The sequence below is a fragment of the Chanos chanos genome, chromosome 9 (genome assembly GCF_902362185.1).
Source record: "Chanos chanos chromosome 9, fChaCha1.1, whole genome shotgun sequence".
Lineage (NCBI taxonomy): Eukaryota > Metazoa > Chordata > Actinopteri > Gonorynchiformes > Chanidae > Chanos > Chanos chanos.
This window is the reverse complement of record NC_044503.1, coordinates 25,058,747-25,079,839: the sequence shown is the minus strand read 5'-3', so window position 1 is coordinate 25,079,839 and position 21,093 is coordinate 25,058,747. Positions and strand designations below refer to the sequence as shown.

At 43.5% G+C, this 21,093-nt stretch overlaps 1 protein-coding gene across 2 annotated transcripts in view; it reads right to left on the bottom strand.

Moving 5' to 3' along the window:
- Positions 1-20,666, bottom strand: part of znrf2b (zinc and ring finger 2b) — a 63,371-nt gene extending 42,705 nt beyond the window's left edge. For both annotated transcript variants that reach the window (XM_030783794.1, XM_030783793.1), the window contains exon 1: positions 19,677-20,666. In XM_030783794.1, coding sequence (XP_030639654.1) covers positions 19,677-20,082 — 406 coding nt within the window. In that variant the 5' untranslated portion in view covers positions 20,083-20,666. The remainder of the gene's footprint in view (positions 1-19,676) is intronic.
- Positions 20,667-21,093: the final 427 nt, after the last annotated feature.

The following is a 21,093-nucleotide window of genomic DNA, read 5'->3' as shown; positions in this document are numbered from 1 at the left end:
ATGACTGTGCGGGTTTTTCTTTTTTACTTTTTTCTTTATTTTACAGAGGATGCTAAGGTAAACACAATAACTCAAAGACTGATTCAAACAGAGCAAACAAACACAAGCCAGCACAATGACTGGGATGCAACTGAATATCCACATTCACGTAATTATCGAGCTATTTGCATCGCTGCTTCAAAGCTGTAAAACTGGTTTAAAACCTGAAAAAATCTGTAGATTAAAAAAAAAGGGTTTCCAAGAGCCCACAGAGTATTCTTTCAAAACTAGTTTGAATGTGAACTCCAAATATGCCCCGATCTACATTCAGTTTCAGGGCTGCGCACAATTATGTTAGAAACTTTAAAACAATTTAGAAACATTACATGTGCATTACAAAAAAAGGACGGAGCGCAGGAAGACCTCAACGTTTCCCTTCCCCGCTAGAGTCCGGTCCAACCTGCCTCGGGCGTCTGTCTTATTAAATTCCATCCATGCATTACATTTTCGCTTTATCGATCGATTCCTCGGCTCTTCCAACGAGTTTCCGCATCCTTCTCCCGGCCGTGATTTATAGGAGGACGTCAGGGCTCTTTCCTGCCAACAGAATCCAGACCCACCAGGACCGGCAAGAGATTTCTTACTCAACAAGAGAGAGAGAGATAGAGAGAGAACATGTCCTACAAAGCATTCTGTGATTGGAGTGTAATTGCGTTTCAGCAGCATATCGCCGTAAGCGAAAAGACCCGCATCACTTGCACACGTGTGTCTACGGAACAGTTTCTGAAGAAGGAATCACTGGTGATACAGAGCGAAGAGGGAACCTGATTTCCTCTGCTAGTTATGGGCTACGATGTTTCACAAACTCACAACTTCACTGAAACTCCAGACAAGGCGCTCTCCGTGATCTGGTCTTTGTGGACTTTCATGGGAAATGAAGAACTGAAAGCTTTTCAGTGAATCGTGACTCAAAGCGAGATTCAATTTTGAACGGGGAGACAAATTTGAGGCAACCAGGAGATAAACTCAGCAAAAAAATAAATCAGAACGCCATTAACTGAAGTAACAGCAAATTGACGTGAGGCATAGTCATATTACATTTTTTTAGATCGGAAATCAGCACAGGAGATGGTACAAATTTTAAAGGCGTCTGTGGTGGACCTGAAAAAAGATTCTTTCCCTTAATACGATGCAAAATGACAAAGAAATATGAACCATCCCTGCTCAGTGCCTTGCTGTGCCCCCCAAAAATAAATCAGCGAAAGAACTTAAGTCATAACTGACAAATATGTTTACCCAAAGAAACAGGAAGTAGAGATTTAGGAGTAATAGGGATTAGAGAAATAGAGATCAGTTCTTCATTGTTTATGAGATAAGACTGGGGGGAAAAAAAATTGTTTCGATTTAACAGAATGTCTCACTCATACTTCAGCAATGAATTTAACGATTAAAGATATGATCTTTATAGCGTTTTTGTTCTTGAGCCATATAAGTAAATACATAAGTAAAGACATAAATAAACAAATAAATAAGTGAAAATCCAAAATCCAATTTCCAATGTCACATGCATTCAGTACACATTCACACCTTATGGCTCCAGTGGTGCTTTGAGATATTTACTTATTAATTGGTAACTTAGAAAAAAAGGAGGGGGGGTGGGGCAAAAAGCAGATGATGGTGCTGGAAGCAGCTGCCCGTGGGCCGTGGGGTGGCAGCTGGTCCTGATGGACGTAGTTCTCTGTTCTGTCTGTCTGAAGCATTAATGATTTATCCTGGAGCTCTTGGATGGGTGGGTGGGGGTGGGGGGGGGTAGGGGGTGGGGGGTGTCTCGCCGTTCGTCCGTCGGGCCGTCAACGGAGTGAAGAAGGTGGAGTGAGATCTGCAGCCAAGTCCTGCAGTCTCTGAAGAACCCAGGGGGGTGATGTCATCTTTTGCTTTGAAGCTACGCGGGTCGCTCGTGCACGTCGCGGCGGTAACACAAAGCGCTCGCGCGCCTCGCTTTCGTCGAGCTGACGATGTTTGCTCAGATCGGAGTGCATGTACAGCTAGCGCACGTGTAGTTTTCAGTGAGTTTCAACACCTTGGCGTGCGAGGAAACCCCCCATGCGACTGATTCCGCGTCAATGTAATTTTGAGCGGGAAAAAGGGGAAATCTCTTATGATGCTCTTCAGTGCAAAACTGCAGTGCTCAGCACTGTTGGAAATTTGTTAAAAAGGAGAAGATGGAGACAAGAGGAACCACTTCAACTGATTATATGCAAAAGAGGCTGAGAGAGAGAGAGAGAGAGAGAGAGAGATGATGATGATAATGATGATGGTGAAGAGGATAGTGATGGTGTTCTAAGTCAGCTGGATAATATATCAATGACTGTGACTTGCCCCCCTCCCCACACTCAGTGTATATTCCTTTAATTTGGAGTGATGGCTGAATCTCTGCCAAAGCTCCCTGGCCCGCCGGTCGACGTGAGTTACCCATGCAGTCCCTCGCTCCTTACTCAGCACTCTGGTGAACTGCTTTATCTCTGCTGCCAGCCAGCCCCCCCCCCCCCCCCCAACACACACACACACTCTACTATAGCCTTCCTAAACCACAGTTCCCTCAGGAATAACCCAGGGTTGTACCTGCTATAGTCTGCAGTCTGGCTGCTGGTTGTTGGGGAGGCGGTGGAGAAACGATAAGATTTGTGCTATTATCAGAACCTGGGCTTCACTTGACACTTAATGCCCCCCTCCCCCCTCCCCCGCTGACACACGCACACACACACACACACTCCAGCTGACTGTATTAACGCGCTAATCTCTGTGAGAGAATGACAGATGCTTTGGCTGTTACCCACTTCTCCACAGAGAGGAGAGGAAGGGGAAGACAGGGGAAGAGGAGAGAGGAAAAGAGAGGGGAAGAGATGGGTAAGTTACAGGTGGTGTATACATCAGAGGACCATCCGTGGCTCTGTGTGTGTTCTGTGCAGGCAGCTGATGTGGTAAAAGCTATAATTAACCCAGTGTAACAGTGACACATCGCCGAGCTGTTGGTAGAAAAGGCTTACATTTAAATCTGTTGCCTTCAGAGCTGAAATAAAATGAAAAAAAAAAAAAAGTGAAAGGGGATGACTTTGACTAAGAGTTACATACTTTGTGACTTACATTTTTTCCCCCATTTTGTTTATACACCCTGCTGATTCTCATTGCTGTTTTTTTGTTATATGAAAATGAATAAAACAAAAAAAAACAAAAAACGATCTCTCACACACACACACACACACACACACACACACAAATAACATCTGAATATCTGTGCCGGTCGCACAGGAAGCCGCGGAAAGCCTGTGATATTCTGAAACACTGGCATGGAGGTGGGAACGAGGCAATGACAAGAAAAAGGCGACAATTTCCTCTCTGCCCAGGGGGAGGAAACTGATTGCGGCTGGAACCAAACAGCGAGAGATGGATGCTCCACTGAGGACAGAGGCATCATATGTAATCTATTTATTTTATAAATAAATAAATAAATAAACAAATAAAAAGAATTTCTGGTAGGTCTCAGTCACATTTGCTTTAATGAACACCAAAGCAGTCGTATCACGGGAAATCCCAAAAGAAAAGAGGTATTGAGTACTTTTGGGGACGGGAAGACCACTGCAGTGTTGAATTACTACGAGGGCCTACAGAGGGAACTCGCTATGGGAGCGTGCGATGAATCATACACGTCGCAGATGAAAGGGAGCTGAATAGGAAAAGCGTGCCGCTGGAGAGGAAAAGGAGAGGAGGAGTAGGAGGAGGAGGAAGAGGAGAAAGAGGAAAGAGAGTTAATCGGGATACAGCTCTCTAATCCCTCGCGGCTATTGGATTTCACCGGCGAGAACATTCCATCAGTGGAGAGAGAGAGAGAGGGGGGGGGATTTCTTGAACATAAGCGATTTTCCAATTTCTAATTTAAAGTTGATAACGAAACGCACAGTTCACGCGCTCTAGGAAGATGTCACTGGTCATGCACAGCGTAATGTCTGTGCCCCCAAATGATATTTTTGACCGGGTCTGCAGCTGGTGTTTTTATTTTTTTTTTCGGAGAGGAGTGTAATCTGATCGGGGCAGCTGAATCCGTGTAGTGAACCGGTTCTGAACCCCTGGGTCTTACAGGCGTGTCTCAGATAGAGCCGTAGAGACGAGCAGGTTCACCTCTCCACGCTGCGGCTGGCACTTAAAAAAAAAAAAACAACACTCGCTAGTATATCTTAAGGTCCGCTCTGCTGACGGAAAAGACCTGATCTGAAGAAAACGTCTGAGGAAGACACGGATAATTCACATTCCACGCCTGGCTGGCCTCGGAAATATAAAGAGTATGTAGAATAAAGTATGAGTGAGCCAGACACATGTCTAGGGTGGAAGTGGAGGATTTTCTGACAGCTCGATGTGGAAGAAAGAAGCAAATAAATGGAAATCAATGAGATGATGGGTTATGCGTACACGCTCGCTCGCACACACACACACACACACGCACACACACGCACACACGCACACACACGCACACACACAATCCTTCACACTGAATACTTCCTGATTTGCACTTTGAAACTATGAAGAGAGAATCAATGACAGACTTGCCTGAGCTCACAGCGTGACATTCAGACTCCTAGAGAATTTCCTTTTGGCAGGGTATGAAGAGCCAACAGACACAGACACTTGGTAAACACAGAGAAAGCCCTCTAGACTGTCCCAAACCTGCAGATAAGCTCAGTGTGCACAGATATGGACCAAAATATTTCCATCCTTTACTCTCCCTTCTTTCTTTCAACAAATATCAAATATAAATGCAGAGATGATCATATGATACTATTTCCTATGTCCAAAGGTCTGAGCCTCATGTTTTTCTTATTGGTTTAATAGTAAGAGCTTGATAAAGAATAATGACGCTGTTTATCTGGACTGAGCCGTCTCGTCGCTAGTAAAGAGCCCAGTGTTGCACAGTACATAACGACTGTTGCTACCCTCTTCGGGCTTATCACAACAAGCTTAAAACTCACGGGGCACGGTTCTTTTCGAGAAGACTGCGTCATATTCTCAGAGAGAGAGAGGCTCTTGGTCTGCCGAGGCTTGCGCAAAACCACCGCCGTGTTTTCGCCTATGACTCATCCGCGTCCATACGTTCATGTTGCAGCTGCTGAGAAATTACCGGCAAGTCAGCAAAGAGGCTTCATTTGTAAGATTTGGTCGAAAAAAGGGGTGACCTTGAAAGTTGCTTGTGTTTGTGTGTATGTGTGTATAATATGTGCGTGTGCGTGTGTGTGTGTGTGTGTGTGTTTGGGGAGGGGAGGGTGTTACTGGTGGAAAATCCTTTTGCACGTGAGCATTAGTGAGATAAACATCTGCTGCGCGATGGGGAAGCGAGGGACGGCTGAGAGGAGCGTCCGGTAACCGGCCCTGGACCAGACAGCGCTCGCCGACTTCAGGGACCGCTCCGCTGGCCCGTTAACGTCGCCGCTTTCTTTTAGGAGCATATTCAAAGGGGATCAGGCGTTTAGCAGGGTCACGTTTCCATGACAACCCTACCATTTAATAAGCAGCCCTTGAATCTCTCGTGCTCTCTCTCTCTCTATGAGGTCATTACAAAGTGAGGACAACACAGGGATTTGTGTGTTGCTGTAGTCAATAAAACAGTCTGAGAGCTGAGTGGTCTGTTTTGAGGAGCAAGGGGTTCGAGAGTGGTGTGGGAGGAACCACCACGTGATAGCGTACGCGTGAGGGAGGGTTAATGGGATAAAAAGATGAGCGAGAGAAAGACAGAGAGGGAGAAAGGGACAGGGAGAGACGGAGAGAGATAGAGACACAAAATAAAGACCGGTCGAGGGGAGACACTGTCGTGCTTACACGCGCTTATATTAGCCCATATCCAGATCACTGTGCATTCTCTGAATATGTACATGATTAAACTTATAAGGGTCAACTGAATGACAGATATTCAGGCAGGACACCTCAGAGACTCATAATAGAGAAGAATGCGTTTATGTTTCAAGTTCAAGTTTAACTTTATTTAAAGGCCAATATCACTGTTTACAGTCTCAAAGGGCTTTACGTGCCCACAGGTTTATAACTGACAAAACAGGCAAGAAAAACGCTCCCCTCAAAAACCCCAGGTGTAAGAGGGTAATAAATGGAAGAAATTTTGAGAAGGACACACAGAGAGAAGAGACCCCTTCACGGCCAGACAGGTGTGCAATAGGTGGACAATTACGAACAATACAGACGTGTTACATTAAGTCTCGTAAGAGCGACAGAGGAAAAACAAAATGTTGAAAGAATGATTATGAAGAGGAAATTAAGATAAATGATAACAAACCTTTTCTTAGTAGCTCTAACCCACAGAAAACAAGACAACAGCCCCTGAAAACATCACACCATTTCCTGTTATGTTTCACGGGAGGAAATTGTACCTCTGCAAATATGCCCACATATCCTTACTGAGATTCAAACACACACATACATTCCCCAGGTCTGTATTTTCGGATTTAAAGAACAAACAACAAGAAAAGCAAACAAAAACAAACAAACAAACAAAAAAAAACGTCAAATGGCTTTATTGTCAGGCTTTGTCTCTAAATCAGGCAATACACACACACACACACACACACACACACATTTCTGCACTATTTTTCATTGGTGTGTGAGTCATCCTGACTACAGCAAGGCCATTATGGGAATGCTGACATAGATTAAACCTTGATTGTTCCGCAATCAGGAAACGCTTGAATGAAATGGCAGGACACAGTGATAAAACACAGCATGGGAGGAAACTGTAAAACTGATACAAAAATGTGAAAAAAGAGAGAAAAGACTAAGAGCATTATGTAACATAAAAGGAGACAATTCTGTCCACGAGATCACGACATTTTAAACGACGTTGGAGTTTTCCTCACGGTGACAAGTCACAGACGACAACGGCAACAAAGCAAACAACCAACCAACCAACAACAGCAACCACAACAAACTAACAACAACCAACAACAAGTAGAAGAACCACCACCACCACCACCACTACCACCAACAACAAAAGATGTGATCTGCAGACTTGTCACTGCATTTCAAAAACAAAAACAAAAACAAAAACAAAACAGAGAAGCTCATGTGACCATAAACGTTTCTTCCAGCCCTCGGTGTAACCTCTCTCTTTCTCTTACTTTCTCGGAGTTTTCCCGCCCAAACAATCCAAACACGTACAGCAAATGAAACCTTTCACCGGACCTTCTGTCATTTTCAAATATAATTACTTCAAACGAATGAAAACGATACAAATCTCGGAGCATTACAACCTTAGGCCCTACTGCTCCAATATATCAAAGTATATATATATATATTTTCTTAAGCACGCTGTGAAACTAATATGCTAACATTATATTCAATAAATTTCTTTTCATAATATAGTCAGGCTAGGAGAGGATATTTTTCATATATAGCCATACACAGTGATATGAGCCCCGTCCTGCTTACATAACTGATAATCATTGGACTTTAGTCCATAATAGGATTGAATCTCCCGCTTTATGATGCTGGAGGACGATCTAAACATCTGCGTTTATTTGGCTGGTATACAGAGGAAAGGAAAGAAAAGCCTCATAAAGGTAAGATAATATTTTCTCAACTGTTGGAGGGATGCAAACATGATCTAAAAAAAGGGGGGCCATTACAATGTTTTACATGTGAGAGATAGTTGGAAAACAGGGTGGTATTAAACTTAATGACCAAACCAGGTCACCTCATGTGGAAAAACTTGCCTGAGAAGCATTGGTGACAGACAAACAAATAAACAACAACAACAACAACAAAAAAACATGCTTTGAACATTTAGAGAATGGTGTTTCTCAACGTCTTTGAATGGTTGGCCAGTCGGTCACAGCTCTCAAGAGTAGAGGTGAGAGCAAAGACCATTTGTCGTGATAAAGCATCCTGTGTTTTCAATTTCAGCTGTTATTCTGCAAACTGTTACAATTACAACATCGTTCAGTTCTGAAACAGAAGTTTTTTTTATAGTTTACAGTTTCTTTTTTTTCACCACACATAGTGACTTTATACTGCCCTGCCAGAGGCCACACTGCTATTGTGACCTTGAGATTTGAGTGATGAGGTGCCAAGCGTGGGTTTTGAACTCATAACCTTCTGGTAAGCAATAAGTAATCCATAAAGTAATAAAATCCTGGAAACAGAAAGAACAATCTATGAATAGGTTTATGTGCCACCGATGAGGGTCAGTCTGAAGAAGATGGCATGGTACATAAAGTAATCTCCATGACATCTAGAAAACAAACGCTCACGTGGCAAAGCGTGACGTTAGATAGAACCAACTGCTGAAGTGTTCTCATTGAACAGATTCAAGGTGTCATAACTTAAAGAACCAACAGACCAACAGAAAGGTCTATGTGAAATTTACAGCCTGCAGTCTGCTGAATTCCTAAAATGGGATTCTCAAACAGCCGATCCAGATTTTAACGGCTTTTTCTGAGAAGGCCGGGAGCTGCGGATCTGGATGAAAAACAGATGCAATTTCTTCGATTGCCTTTCGAAAGATCTTCTTTTTTAAAAACGTAACGACAAAATGAATGGCTCAGTGGCCAAAATGAGACCGGTTAATCGACTTAGTTGGCCAACTGCATTGACTTTTTGTGTGTGTGTGTGTGTGTCTATCTGTGCATGTATGTGTGTTTGTGTGTTTATAAATTCAATTTACCTCTCTGTGCTTCACCAGCACAATCACTTCTCAGCTCAGAAAAGTGTGTGGACACCTCACAAAAAAAAAAAAAAAAACCCCACTGCCGACTGCAATGATTCAGCCCAACAGGTCAAAGGGCCATTCGATTTCTCATACAGCACTGAACATTTCCACTGCTCCTACTCTGAATCACCAGTGTTCCGTGTAAATGAAAATTTTAATTGAAATCAGTGTTACTGCAGTAAGATGCACATACCGAGACAGAAAGCAGGAACGCCATTTTACAAGTCGGGGGGAAAAAATACTTTGTGGAAATACAATTTACAGTGTAAACAAGAAGAAAGTATATATAAGCAGAAAATTAAAAATTATGATAAAAAAATATGGACTTAAGAGAAGCCATACATGTATGTCACCTGTGGGCTTTAAGAGAGCTGGGTATGTGTGTATCAGACATTTAGTTAGAGAGGTTCTATCCACAGACTGTGTATCTTAGCATTTGTGTGTGTTGTTGTGTGTTTTGATTTTTATATTGCCCTGAATGTTGGGCACCAGAGTAAGAGAGCTCTCCTGAGATCAGTTCTGCTGAAGTCACATTACAGAATTTCGTAGGACTATAAAAGGCCAGCACTGATCTAAAATCAGTACTCTCACTGAGAAACCTGATACATAAGACTTTTTGATCTCGTTCTTGTAGACAGCAACTAGCACCACGTTGAAGCTTCCGGAAGCATTAAAGAGATGGATGCTTTTTTCCATTGAAGAGTCTAAGATTAGCTATCACACTAAATGTCTTATGTGCTCAGTTGTAACATACAAGTGAACTGAGCAGATGTATTCATTCTATGGCTGAGGGCCCAGGCTGATTTCCCATGCTTCTGTGGAAGCTTTTGGAGATAAATAAATACACATTGCCAGTCATGAACGCTGTCCTTCATCATCATCAGGGTTATGGCCTGTGGGGTTCGAGTGTCCGTCTGCCCTTTGGTTCCCACAGTCTCCTCAGCATTCTGTTCTAGAACACTTTCGTGCTATTCCCAAATTCCATTCCTGAAATGTTCCCTTCTGGAACATTCTGGAATGTTATGACAGCTAATGTGAGTGTTATTTTATTATGAAGTTGTTGGACAACAACTCCTCTAAAGCTATTGATTCAAGATAGAGGCCCAAAGCTATGTAAAAATTTAAAAAAAGAAACAAGACAGAAACCGCATTGAATCACTTGCAGCCAGGGCAGGACTCCTTGTCTTGATAAGTACCCGCTATTTTGTACAAACACGAACCAGCGTCAGAGTGACATTTGCACATGGTGGCTTGACTGGAGTTTTTCCTCAAGCAGCGTTTGCAACCCAAATTCTGTACAAAGCGACAAGAGTGATGCTAAGAGCAGCACGTAGCCCCAGTGATCAGTGAATTATCCTCTCCTGTATCATGTAGATTCACGCTCCACAAAACAAACGCTTTCGAGAGCGAAAACGCAGTCAGTCATGCTCCTCTATGGGTGCCAGGACCACTTGTTCAAACAAAGCCACAAAGGGGGAGAGGGAAAAAAACCCAAAAAAACAGACAGAGACAGTGACCCATGTGAACTCTGGTCCTTGCCTGTGTAAAGCAAACACAAAAAAAGTCTTGTAAGTGCATGGGGGGGAAATCGTCATGTTTATGAAATTTTCATAAACATACCCAGTAGTCATTTCATCCTTTTCAAACAATTTCATCTCAAAAAGAAAAAAAAAAAAAAAAAAAACCCAGAAGAAAAAAGAAGAGAAGAAAAAGTTGGCTGAAGTGGACCAGATGTAAGAAGTTACCTCACTTTTCCTCATTGCTTAGAGACTTTAACACTGTGCCCCTCAACCCCCCTTTAAGCACGTTGGAGATTCAAACACCTAAAACATTGGCGTGACAAGCTGAAAAAAAAAAAAGTGTGATGAGCTGTGGTGAAATGGCAGTTTTTTGATTTAAAAGTGTTCGACAGAGAAACCTTGTCTTCCCAGTGCAGGCTCCATGTGGTGATAATGGTGCAGACAGATTAATGTGTGAGACGGAGTGGTACTCTATCACTCGGGGAGAAGAAGATTGACTATTGATTCTTGGATTGATGACCGGTACATGTACATGCATATAGACCTCATAAAACATCTAACCCTGGAACCCATGCAAGGACTCAGCCAATCAGAATCTGTGGGGACATAAAGGGCCATTGTCAATTGGCTGAGCTGAGCTGTCCGTCATTGGTACTTGCTAGGTCAGAGTCTTTTTTTTTTTTTTTAAGTGCATTCTCATGGAACTAGATCCCTAGTAAATATCTGGTACTCAATATCACAAAAACGGACCAACTCTAAACATGTGCACTTAAAATAAGTACATAAATAAAAGTCCACAGGATGTTTAAACAAACCTCAAACAATTAGGTCAAAAGAAAAGAAAACAGGCGAACACAGAGACACATGTTTCCCATTTCTTAGTGTGTGTTATAGTGTGGTGTGCCACAGCTGTGAGCACAACTCAGCACTGCTGAACCAAATCCCCGTTGTTTAACCGCTCCCTTTACAGGCTTGTGGCCATATTAAATCAGCTGTGGATCTCTCTCTATATATATATATTTGTGTGTCTCTCTCTCCTTGTCTCCATCTGTCTGTCTCTCTCAGCACCTCTGCCTGTCTTTTTCATTCTTTCTCCCTCAGTCTCTCTCTCTCTCTCCTCTCCATATGTCTTTCTCACTACCTCTGCCTGTCTTTTGCTCACTCTCTCTTTCTCCCTCTCTCTCTCTCTCTCTTCATTTGCCTGTCTCACTCTATCAACAAGGGGTACGCAAAACAAAGTGAGGAAAAGAACAAGACTAATTAGAGTTTGTTGACGGAGGAAAAAGGTAATTTTTCAATCAACCACAATGGCTTCCTGGGTGACAACATGTCACAGGATCCACTTCCTCCTGAGCAAAAGGTGAGACTGTGAGGAGGAGGAGGAGGAGGAAGAGGAGGAGGGGGAGGCTGAAAAGTCACCGTTGAGCTGAACACAGACAAATACACTTGCTGAGCTAAACTGAGGGTGACATTTGCTAATGAACAATGGAGCGTACGGTGAATTGTGTCTTTGCATCTTCGACGCTCCTTAATGTTTCATATGCTTATGATGCAGAAGATTTCTCATTAATGCTGAATGGCTAACCAAGCAAATGAAAGTCATTTGTATGCAAATGCATGAGAGACAAAAGCTACAGTGGTCAAAAAGTCATTCGACGGTTCAACAAGTTTATTTGTCAAAAGTCTTTAACGGTCAACTCAAGCAGAATTGCTAATCTGTCTGTCTGTGTTGTTTGAATACATTGACTTAGGGGTTCTGGGAAAAGAAGGTTCCGGGCTGAAACATGGATGCATTCGTCTGTATCGACTTATGACAATCCTTCAAGTTTTTTGACAGGCTACAGTTAAGGCTCAAAGCTCCAATTGCTAATAAAGTCAGTAAACATTTCAAAGTCTGCTCTCTCTCTCTCTCTGTCTCTCTCTCTCTCACACACACACACACACACAGAGCACTTAAGAGAGCGTGTTACATAATTGCAAACAAATTACAGAATCACAAAACCCTTATGATGACATGTCCAGGAATGATTCTGATTTTACAAAAAATGTCCTCTATACACAGTTGTCAAAATTATAATTGCTTGGTAATTTCACATTTAAGCCTTTCCAATTTTAATTTAAAAATCTTGAGACAGACAAACAGGATAGGGAGGGATAGAGAGGGAGAGAGAGAGGAGGAGAGACAGAGAGAGAGAGAGAGAGAAAGAGAAAGAGGGAGAGAGAGAGAGAGAGAAAGAGAAAGAGGGAGAGAGAGAGAGAAAAACAGAGAGAGACTCTAAGGGTTGAAAGCTTTTTGAGCAGAGGTGGAAGCTTGCCAATCCTAGGAGCAGTGTGGGTAGGAGAGAGAGAGAGAGAGAGTGAGTGAGGGTGTTTATCCATTAAGGAGTTTGAAATGCTGAGGTGGCACAGTTGGCCCGTCACGCCTGAGACGTGAGCCGGTGACCACTGGCCACTGACCCGTTCCGAGCCTCTCGTCACCCCCTCGACTCTCAACCTGTCCTTATCATTCTTCTCCAGTCTGCCCTGTAGTTCACCTCCAGACTGACTCTGCTCCCAGCACCACGCTCCCCAAGCCTCTGCTCTTCCTGCCTTCACATCTGACCCAGGCCAGCCTTGGAAGTCCCGTCTCCATTCGGCCTCCGACTCCGGCTTTAATGTAACTACATCCCTGTCTCTAACTCAAGCCCAGTGCTACCTCTGTCCCTTAAACTTCCCTGATTCTACTTAAAACAGTTCCTGCCTTTAATATGAGCATATTCTCAATTACTAATGCTGACATGTCCCTGTCTCTAATTCAAACATCTCCCTGCATCTAATCCAAACACATTTCAGTTACTGATTAAAACATGTGTTTGCCTCTAATTAACACATCTCCCTATCTCTGATCCAAGCATATTCCAGATGCTGAATAAAATATGTACCTTTCTCTAAAGGTCTCTCTGCCTAATTCAAGCATATTGCAGTGAGTAATTAACACATGCATCTGACTCTAGCTGCAGCATGTCTTGGTCAGGAGTTGGAACATCCTTGGCAAATCCATTACTAACTGAAGCACGGTCATGTTTCTATATTCAGCCTTTTACACTGTCTAACTTTAGCACGTCACTCTCTCCAGCTTAAGCGTTTCTAACTTAAGTTCATCTCTGCCTCTAGCTCAAACATCGTCTTGACCCCTAACTGTCTCTCTTTTCCTCACGTCCTTGCCTCATTCCCGTATTCCCGTGATCAAACCTCGACTTTGACTGCATCCCCTTTCTGATTCCGGCTAAATCTTCTCCCTCGCCCTGCCTCATCGACGGTTTCCTGTCTCACTGACAGAATCATCCATGACGGCTTCAAAACCACAATATTTACCTCTTCCTCAGCACCTTCTCTTCTGCTCTTTATTTAGGAGGGGAGAGGAGGGAGGAAAAGTGGAGGTTTATCTGAGGCTTTTGTTCCTGCCTGTGTTTAAGTTATCCCGGTTGGCTTGGCTGTTTTTGAAATGCCACAGACTCACAACTATTTCTGGAACTAAATATTCAGAGCACCTTGAAGCACAAGGGCGCAGCGGCAAAAGCATTACCAAAAAAAAAAAAAGAAAAGAAAAGAAAAGTAGGAGGAGATGGTAGGACAAAGGACCACAAGGTGCCTCGGAGCTTGTGTGTGTGTGTGTGTCTGCGATGACGACCAGAGCAGTGGCAGATCGGATCTCCCTGAGGAACCGAGCCAGCCCTGAGGCTTCAGCTGCACGCTTAAAAAACATCCCGCTGTTTTCTCAATTAACGAGAAAGAGATAGAGAGAGAGTCTCGGATGTCGCCGAGAGACGTTTGGATTCTCCTCCGTCCTGTTTTCAAAAGGCCAGCCTGATGCTTGTCCAGTGTGACACAGATGTCCCTCCCAGTGTTACCAAGCAACAGCAATCATTCACTGAGACATGAGTGTAGGTGCTGGGCTAATAGGTCCAACACAATGAGTGCTGACAGGTGACCTTAGCTGGTCTGAGAGAGCAATGACAGGTACAAAGGGCACAAAGTGACAAATATTTCCTGGTACTCCTGCTTTCTCTGTTGTACATATGAAAGAATGAGAGAAGAGAGAGAGAGAGAGAGAAAGAGAGAGAGAGATATTTCCTATTTTGTTACGCTTTGTTACCATGTCTCCGCCCCCACACCCCATTCGGTATTAACTTGTGTTATCATCAAATTGATCTGCTGGGTCTGACTATATTGTACTTATTACAGTCATGCCAATAAAGCTCACTGAATAAAACTGAAAGGAAAAGAGTTTGAGTGCACGTGAGAGATAGAGTGTGTGTGTGTGTGTGTGCTGTTGGAATAAGAACATATGAGTGTATTCCTGTCTGCAAGCACACCAATGTGTGCTTTCCAGAGTCATCAGTGAGTGTGTTTGCCTATGTGTGTCACGGAACAGGGGGAAGCAGGTGCAGCAGTTGACAGTTGAACTGCACTTTCCCTGTTCGGCGACGCCCTACGAAAAAGAGAAGGCGAGGGCTGCTCCACCTTGGAAACCACATTGCAGGGGCCAGCTCAGCTGCTGGATCTGCTTGCTTTGGTGGTTTTTGGTTTTAAAGAACCCGCCCCCCCCCCCCCCCCCCCCGCTCCAGGTTTCTGTTGTCATCACCCTTCTACCTCATAAAGACAAATCATTTGGTTTCATGGTGGTTTGACAGGTTTAAAATGTGGAGAGACGGTCGACATGCTGTGAAGCAAACAGCCAAAGCAAACCGAACTAAAAACTGTTCATACATGTGTCAGGCAAGACATTTATCAGAGGTTATACAGCATACAGCAGAGAAAGAGAGAGAGAGAGAGACAGAGAGAGAGAGGGAAGCAGAGCCGTAGAATGAGTCTAGTTAATTATTAGGCATAGCTCTAATGCTAGGTCACGTCTGCGGAGGAACCTGTAACAGGCTGCTAGCGTGCGCACGCATGTGCGAGTGCATGTGTGGAGGGGATTTTCATCATGGTGAGAGAAAGCTGATTGTCCACGGGGACATGCCAAGGGCTCTCTCTCCACAGATTGGCTGCCGCCGCAGTCACCTACGGAATATCTCTCACCATCCAGCGCTAACTGAAGCAGAGTGCCTGAAAGTGTTTTCCCTCAGCCGTTAGCATATGTTCAGAATGGGAGCTCGCAGATTTAGAAGAGGTAAGCCCCTCGCTACGCAATCCACAGGATTCCTCAGAATGATTAAATCGCGTAATATCTCAAAGGTTTTTTTTTTTAATACTTTTATACGACGACAACCTGCCCAAGTGACTCCACAAGAGGTTTTGTCCTCTCCAGCTGTTCCGAGAGAAAGGTCTTTTCCTTCATTATTGGTGTATATCCAACTCTCTCTCTCTCTCTCTGTGTGTGTGCCACACTTCAGCTAACTGACAGTTTGAGCTCTTTCAACATGCACCCTGCTGCCACCACACAAAATGTCAGCCAGTAACAGGCCGAGAAGACCCCCTTCAGAAACGAGGTCGCGCCTACGCATATGAGAAATGAGCAAAAGATAACAAATGTCGAATCTATAGATATAAATAGACAGAAGGTGTCATCTGATGCAAAGGGGGGAAAAAATGATAAAGAATTAAGCTGTCATCTTCAGCACTATCTGAAATCGGAGGCCGTGATCTAATCGAAGCTACCTTTAACGCGAAAATGTTCACAAGACTGTAGATTAACCGTCTGGTGAAAAACACATTTCGCGAGGGACATTTTTGTTTCAAGCACCTACAGGAAACTTGACTTAATTAATTCACTATTAATCACTCTAAACTAAACAACATTGTCTGTCAACTGTTGGCATGACTGTAAAAACGGGCCAAGAGTGTCTAAGCTCTCTTTAAACAAAGTCCTACCGCACTACAGGGCTTATAAAACACAGGACACACTCCACGTCCATATGTGATGTATGAGTTTATTCAGAGTTAATATATTCTTGTTTATGAGATGTGAGCTAAGCCACAATTGATTTTTTTTTTTAATTAGTTTTCTGTTTGCATTGCACAACTGACCAGCAATGTGATTTATAATCAACTCACTCATATTCTCATAACTACATCCGTACACCGATCAAACCTAAATCAGCACAGCCCTCTTGCAGGACACACTTTCACAGCCAAACCTTGCTTTTGTTTCTCTGCAAACTCACAATCCTCCCGTCCGCCATCCCAGATCCTCAGCAACTCTCCATTTTTCAACGCTCTTTCTTGTAAAGCCCGTCTGTATTCTTGCTGAAGGCGTATCTTTGATGTTAGTGGTAATGTAACAGGATGTCTGCTGATTATCAGAGATATCAAAGTGCTCTGCAGGTGCAGTGAAATGACAGCCTACTGGACTGGAACGCAGTGCACCTCAGCCTAATGGGATTTTAACACAGGTTGAGAGGATGGTAAACCAACCAGCCCGAATGCCGGTCTCTTCTTTTGTTGGTTTTGTTGTTGTGGCCGACTGAATATTCTCTCATAATGTTGTTGTCATGCTTCAGCACTGACACCGCATGCATCTACACACCACACACACACACACTTTTTTTAGTCACATCTGTCCATGACAAATGCAGTGCACAGCAAGTCTAGCCACTCACATGGTCCACAGTGCCCCCCCTCTCTGGCGCTTATTCACTCACTCACTCCCACTCTCTGGAAACTTCCACAGTTGGTTTGACAGAATGAAAGGAAGCTGACATATAGGCTATAGGAGGACACAAACAATACCCCAGATGCTGAGCAAAGGGGGGGGGGGGGGCTGGGCTAAACAAACAAACATCCTAACCAAAACAAAAACAAAGAACCAACAACAGCAACTCACGAAACCACAATGCAAAACAAAACGTGTTCCGTCAACGAGTGACATTTCGTTCAACTCGACGATCGATTTTTGTCGCACAATCACTTGGAACAGCACTTTTCACTTCCTAGCCAATCCGCTTATTGTGTCGAAGATCCCAACAGAAAAATTGTTTACCGACACTACCTTTAGGACAGGAACAAGAAACTGATAAGAGTACAGACAGCAAAGCTCTACAGGTGTCGCGAGTGAGTTGTGCAGGTAAACTCTATATGTATCGTCACATGTTTAACAGTCCTCTTCCTCGTGCCGAATCCTTGTAAAGGCAACACAGTCTTTCTCTTGTCTGTGTGGGCTTGCGGTTTTTCAGTTTTAGGCCAAAGGGAGTGGTAAACTAAGTAAATAAGACTCTTTAGTGTTATATTCTTGGAGCAATACAGACTACAGATTAAGCTGAATTTAGCTCTGACTGGTTATTTGCAACAGGTCTTGTATATTTAGAAGTGTGACTCAGAGCTAAAAGTGTAACACGTGTGAGAAAAAAACATCAAATCTCTAAAACCTGTTGAGTACCACTCCGTTATTTAAAAATGTTACACAAAAGCCCCCTGAGCTCCAAGTTTCCAGTACACCATTTACTTGGGGAAAACACCGACACTAAACGCGTACCACTTGTTATTTACAAAAGAGTATATTATTGCTGGTAATTATGTCATTAATGCAGCATTAACTGCAGACAGGCACTTAATGCAGGAGAGAGGCAGAAAGACAGAGAGAGCGAGAGAGGGAAAGAGAGAGAAAGATCATTAACCTAATTTTCATGCTGATAAATTCTAAGACAATCCCACGGATTCAGAGGCTGACTTGAGTGTTTTGAAAAAGTATCAACCTTGTGCTCATCCATGTGTACGATAAAGAATATGTAAATGTCTGTGATCACACACACACCTTGAACAGCGAGAAGTTAATGTGTCCTCTGCATTTAACCCATCCAACACACCGGTAGTGAACTCACACCAGACGCAGGAGCAGTGGGCAGCATTCCTTGCACCCAGGGGCGCTGGGGTTAAGTGCCTTGCGCAAGGGCACACAACCGTAGACGTCAGTCCTGAGAATCAAACCGGTAACCTTTCAGTCACGAGCCCGGTTCTCTAACCTCTAGAACACGGCTGCCCAATGTACATATCAAATGTGTACATCATGTGTACAATCAAATTTTAATAAACTGTCCAGCTAATACGACCTTCCTCTGCTGCCAAACAAAAAGAAAAACAAGTTGTGCCAGGCATGAAATTTTGTACTGCTGTTAGACTGCATTTTGTTCAACTGGATTTCATGGTTCCTTGTATTTGCATATGCCAATTAGTCTGAGTGTTGCGCATACAATGAGAAGAAAAAAAAAGAATTTTTCCCCCGAAAACAATCTGGATTATAACGATATTTTCTACAAACGCACAATCTGTTTTGTACACGATCATACACAAACACAAAAAAAAATCTCCACTTCTACAGCTGAGCGAGGTGAGGTGCACGCGGGCCTGTCTATACTTGTAGCACGAGGGAGGCTAGGGATTTTCCATGACAAGGATGACTGCTCCTCCTAACCATCCACTTTCAATACGTCGAGATCCTACTATCTCCATACTTCACAACATTCCCTGAGACAAAACCGCAGGATATCTGACGCATTTCCCTAAAATCAAATCTGAGGAACACGGGAAATGACAAGAAGTAGACACGGGCCGTTTGACAACACCACGGTGTGTTATCACAAAATGTTCAGAGATTCTTCGAAGACATGCAGGACGTATGGGCACTTGAAACACATCCTTATTACATATATTACTAAAATATCCAGACATATTTTTAGAATAACGTTATTGTGGGTCCTGAGAAGTCCTGTTTATATTCCAGGTCACGGAGCATCCAAGAAATATTCGCAAAGGCCAGGGCAACCGGCTTCTCTTTTTAGGGTCTGGGGAGAGAGGAGAGGAGGGGGAGTCGGCGCAATATCTTTTCCCAGGGGTAATGTGTTAGACTGGGACTATATGAATATTTAGCAGCTCTATACTGCAAACGTTCAGAGTTGAGTTTTTTTCTTTCTTTCCCCGTACCTAATCTGCTAAATTCCTAGACAAAACTAATCCTTCAACAGTGTCCAGGAAATAAAGTACCAGGATACAGACCAAGGCTGGCGAACACAAAACTCTGCAGAATCTAGGTCAGCTGCAGACACCTATGTGGCGTCGCATATGGCTCGGTTACTCCAAGTTGAACTTGGTCACTGAACTCTTCGGCTTAACTCGTTAACCTTTGCGTGTTTTGACAAATACACAAAGTTGAGATATTCCCATGCCTCTTGTTGTTTTACTTAGCGAAACAAGGATGCAAATCGTCTTCAGCTTGTCATTCGTATTAAGGCACCTGCTTTGATTAACGCGTAACTTCCTAACTGGTTGACTGGTCTTTGTTTGTAGGCTACTACTGAATATATCTAAGAGGCACTGTCACACCTGTGGTTGTGACCTGTTTGACAAATACCAAATACTGACACTGATAAAAGATAAAACGATAAACTTCAGCGTTCGCATTACTTTAGCCACCACATTGAAGCAAGCTGCGTTTTATTTACCTCCGAAGAGATGAGGCGAAAGGTGAGACGGTAATGATCCAATCAACAGTCGCGGAGCCCCCTGACCCCCTCTTGCCCGGTCTCTCTCTCCTGCGTTCTCCTCTGGCGTACTGCTGCCCGAATCTTGGGAACTGTACGCTCCACTGCTGGGTATATTAATGCCAGATTGTGGTCTATTTCCCGAATTACTCCCACTTCCACCCACGGACCGTGGTCTGGGACCATTATGGTGAGCAGCGGTCGAAGAACCTGAGGCTCCGTGAGCCGAGGCACCGTAAGAATACCGCACTGCCATGGCTGAAGTCCTACCGTTTCCATTACTGGCTGATGTGTTTGACGGTAAATCTGATCCCGAATATGCACGCATCCGTCCGTTAGCAGCGGGACTGCTCTGTTTCGCCCCCATGCTTGTTGTCCTGATGCCAACACTTCCACGTATTTACTTTTTAATTATTGAAGCCTCCAGGTAGTGCTGCGGCAGAGTTACAATTCAGATTTTTTTAAACGAGGGTTTGTATAGAACAATAATTTTTTTAGCGATGCCCGCACAACAAGAACGGATACTTTCAGGTTTTGAAGACGTCAATAAGAATGTCAATGTCAGTGACACACGCGATAAATAAACACACTGTCAGTCGAGCAAAGTCACCGCTCTGGAACTTGTACATGTGGTGAGACGATACTAAACCAAACACGTAAAAAAAAAGTTTTCGAGGATTCTCACGCGCTGTCACTGCAATGTTCCATGAAGTTGTTTTTGTCCATGAGTTGGAGAGGTTTCTCTCGTCTCTGGTTCTTGTTTTGGCTTAATGTGCTTTGGTTGTTGTTTTCTTCTAACTAGCGTCCTCTCCGCCATACCTCTTGTTTCTCCTAAGAAAGTGAAGAGCCACGCTCCTCACACTTCCTCTTGAGCCAACCACTGACACCGAAACTGTTACAATAAAGGAAGTAGAAGTGAGTAGCGGAGGATAGTCACCAAAAAACTGACGAGATAGAGTAGCGCTCGCTGCGCGAACAGCACTGCCTCTATGCCGAGTGAGGGGAATTAAGGGGCGGTTCTATGTCTTTGTGCGTCAGGTGACGTCAGTACTCCAGAGGCATAAACCCTTCGAAATCAACAACGGATTTTAACCGTGTGCACGGCTTGGGTACACAGCCACAGAGTATGTACACGTGCAATTATCCAATTTGTGTACAAAATCAACTGTTTATAAAAATTAGTATAACACGGGGTATGTTTACTAGACTTACAATTTAACGGTTGCTGCTTGTGTGCAATTCCACGAGGTATTTCCGTAATACACTCACTTTAAGTGAAATTATAATGTCGCATATTTCTATTCTGCTCTGTTTTATTGCATCATATAAATGAACAGCTATGGTTCTTCATTAAGGTTATAGTTTGGGAAAAGTCCAA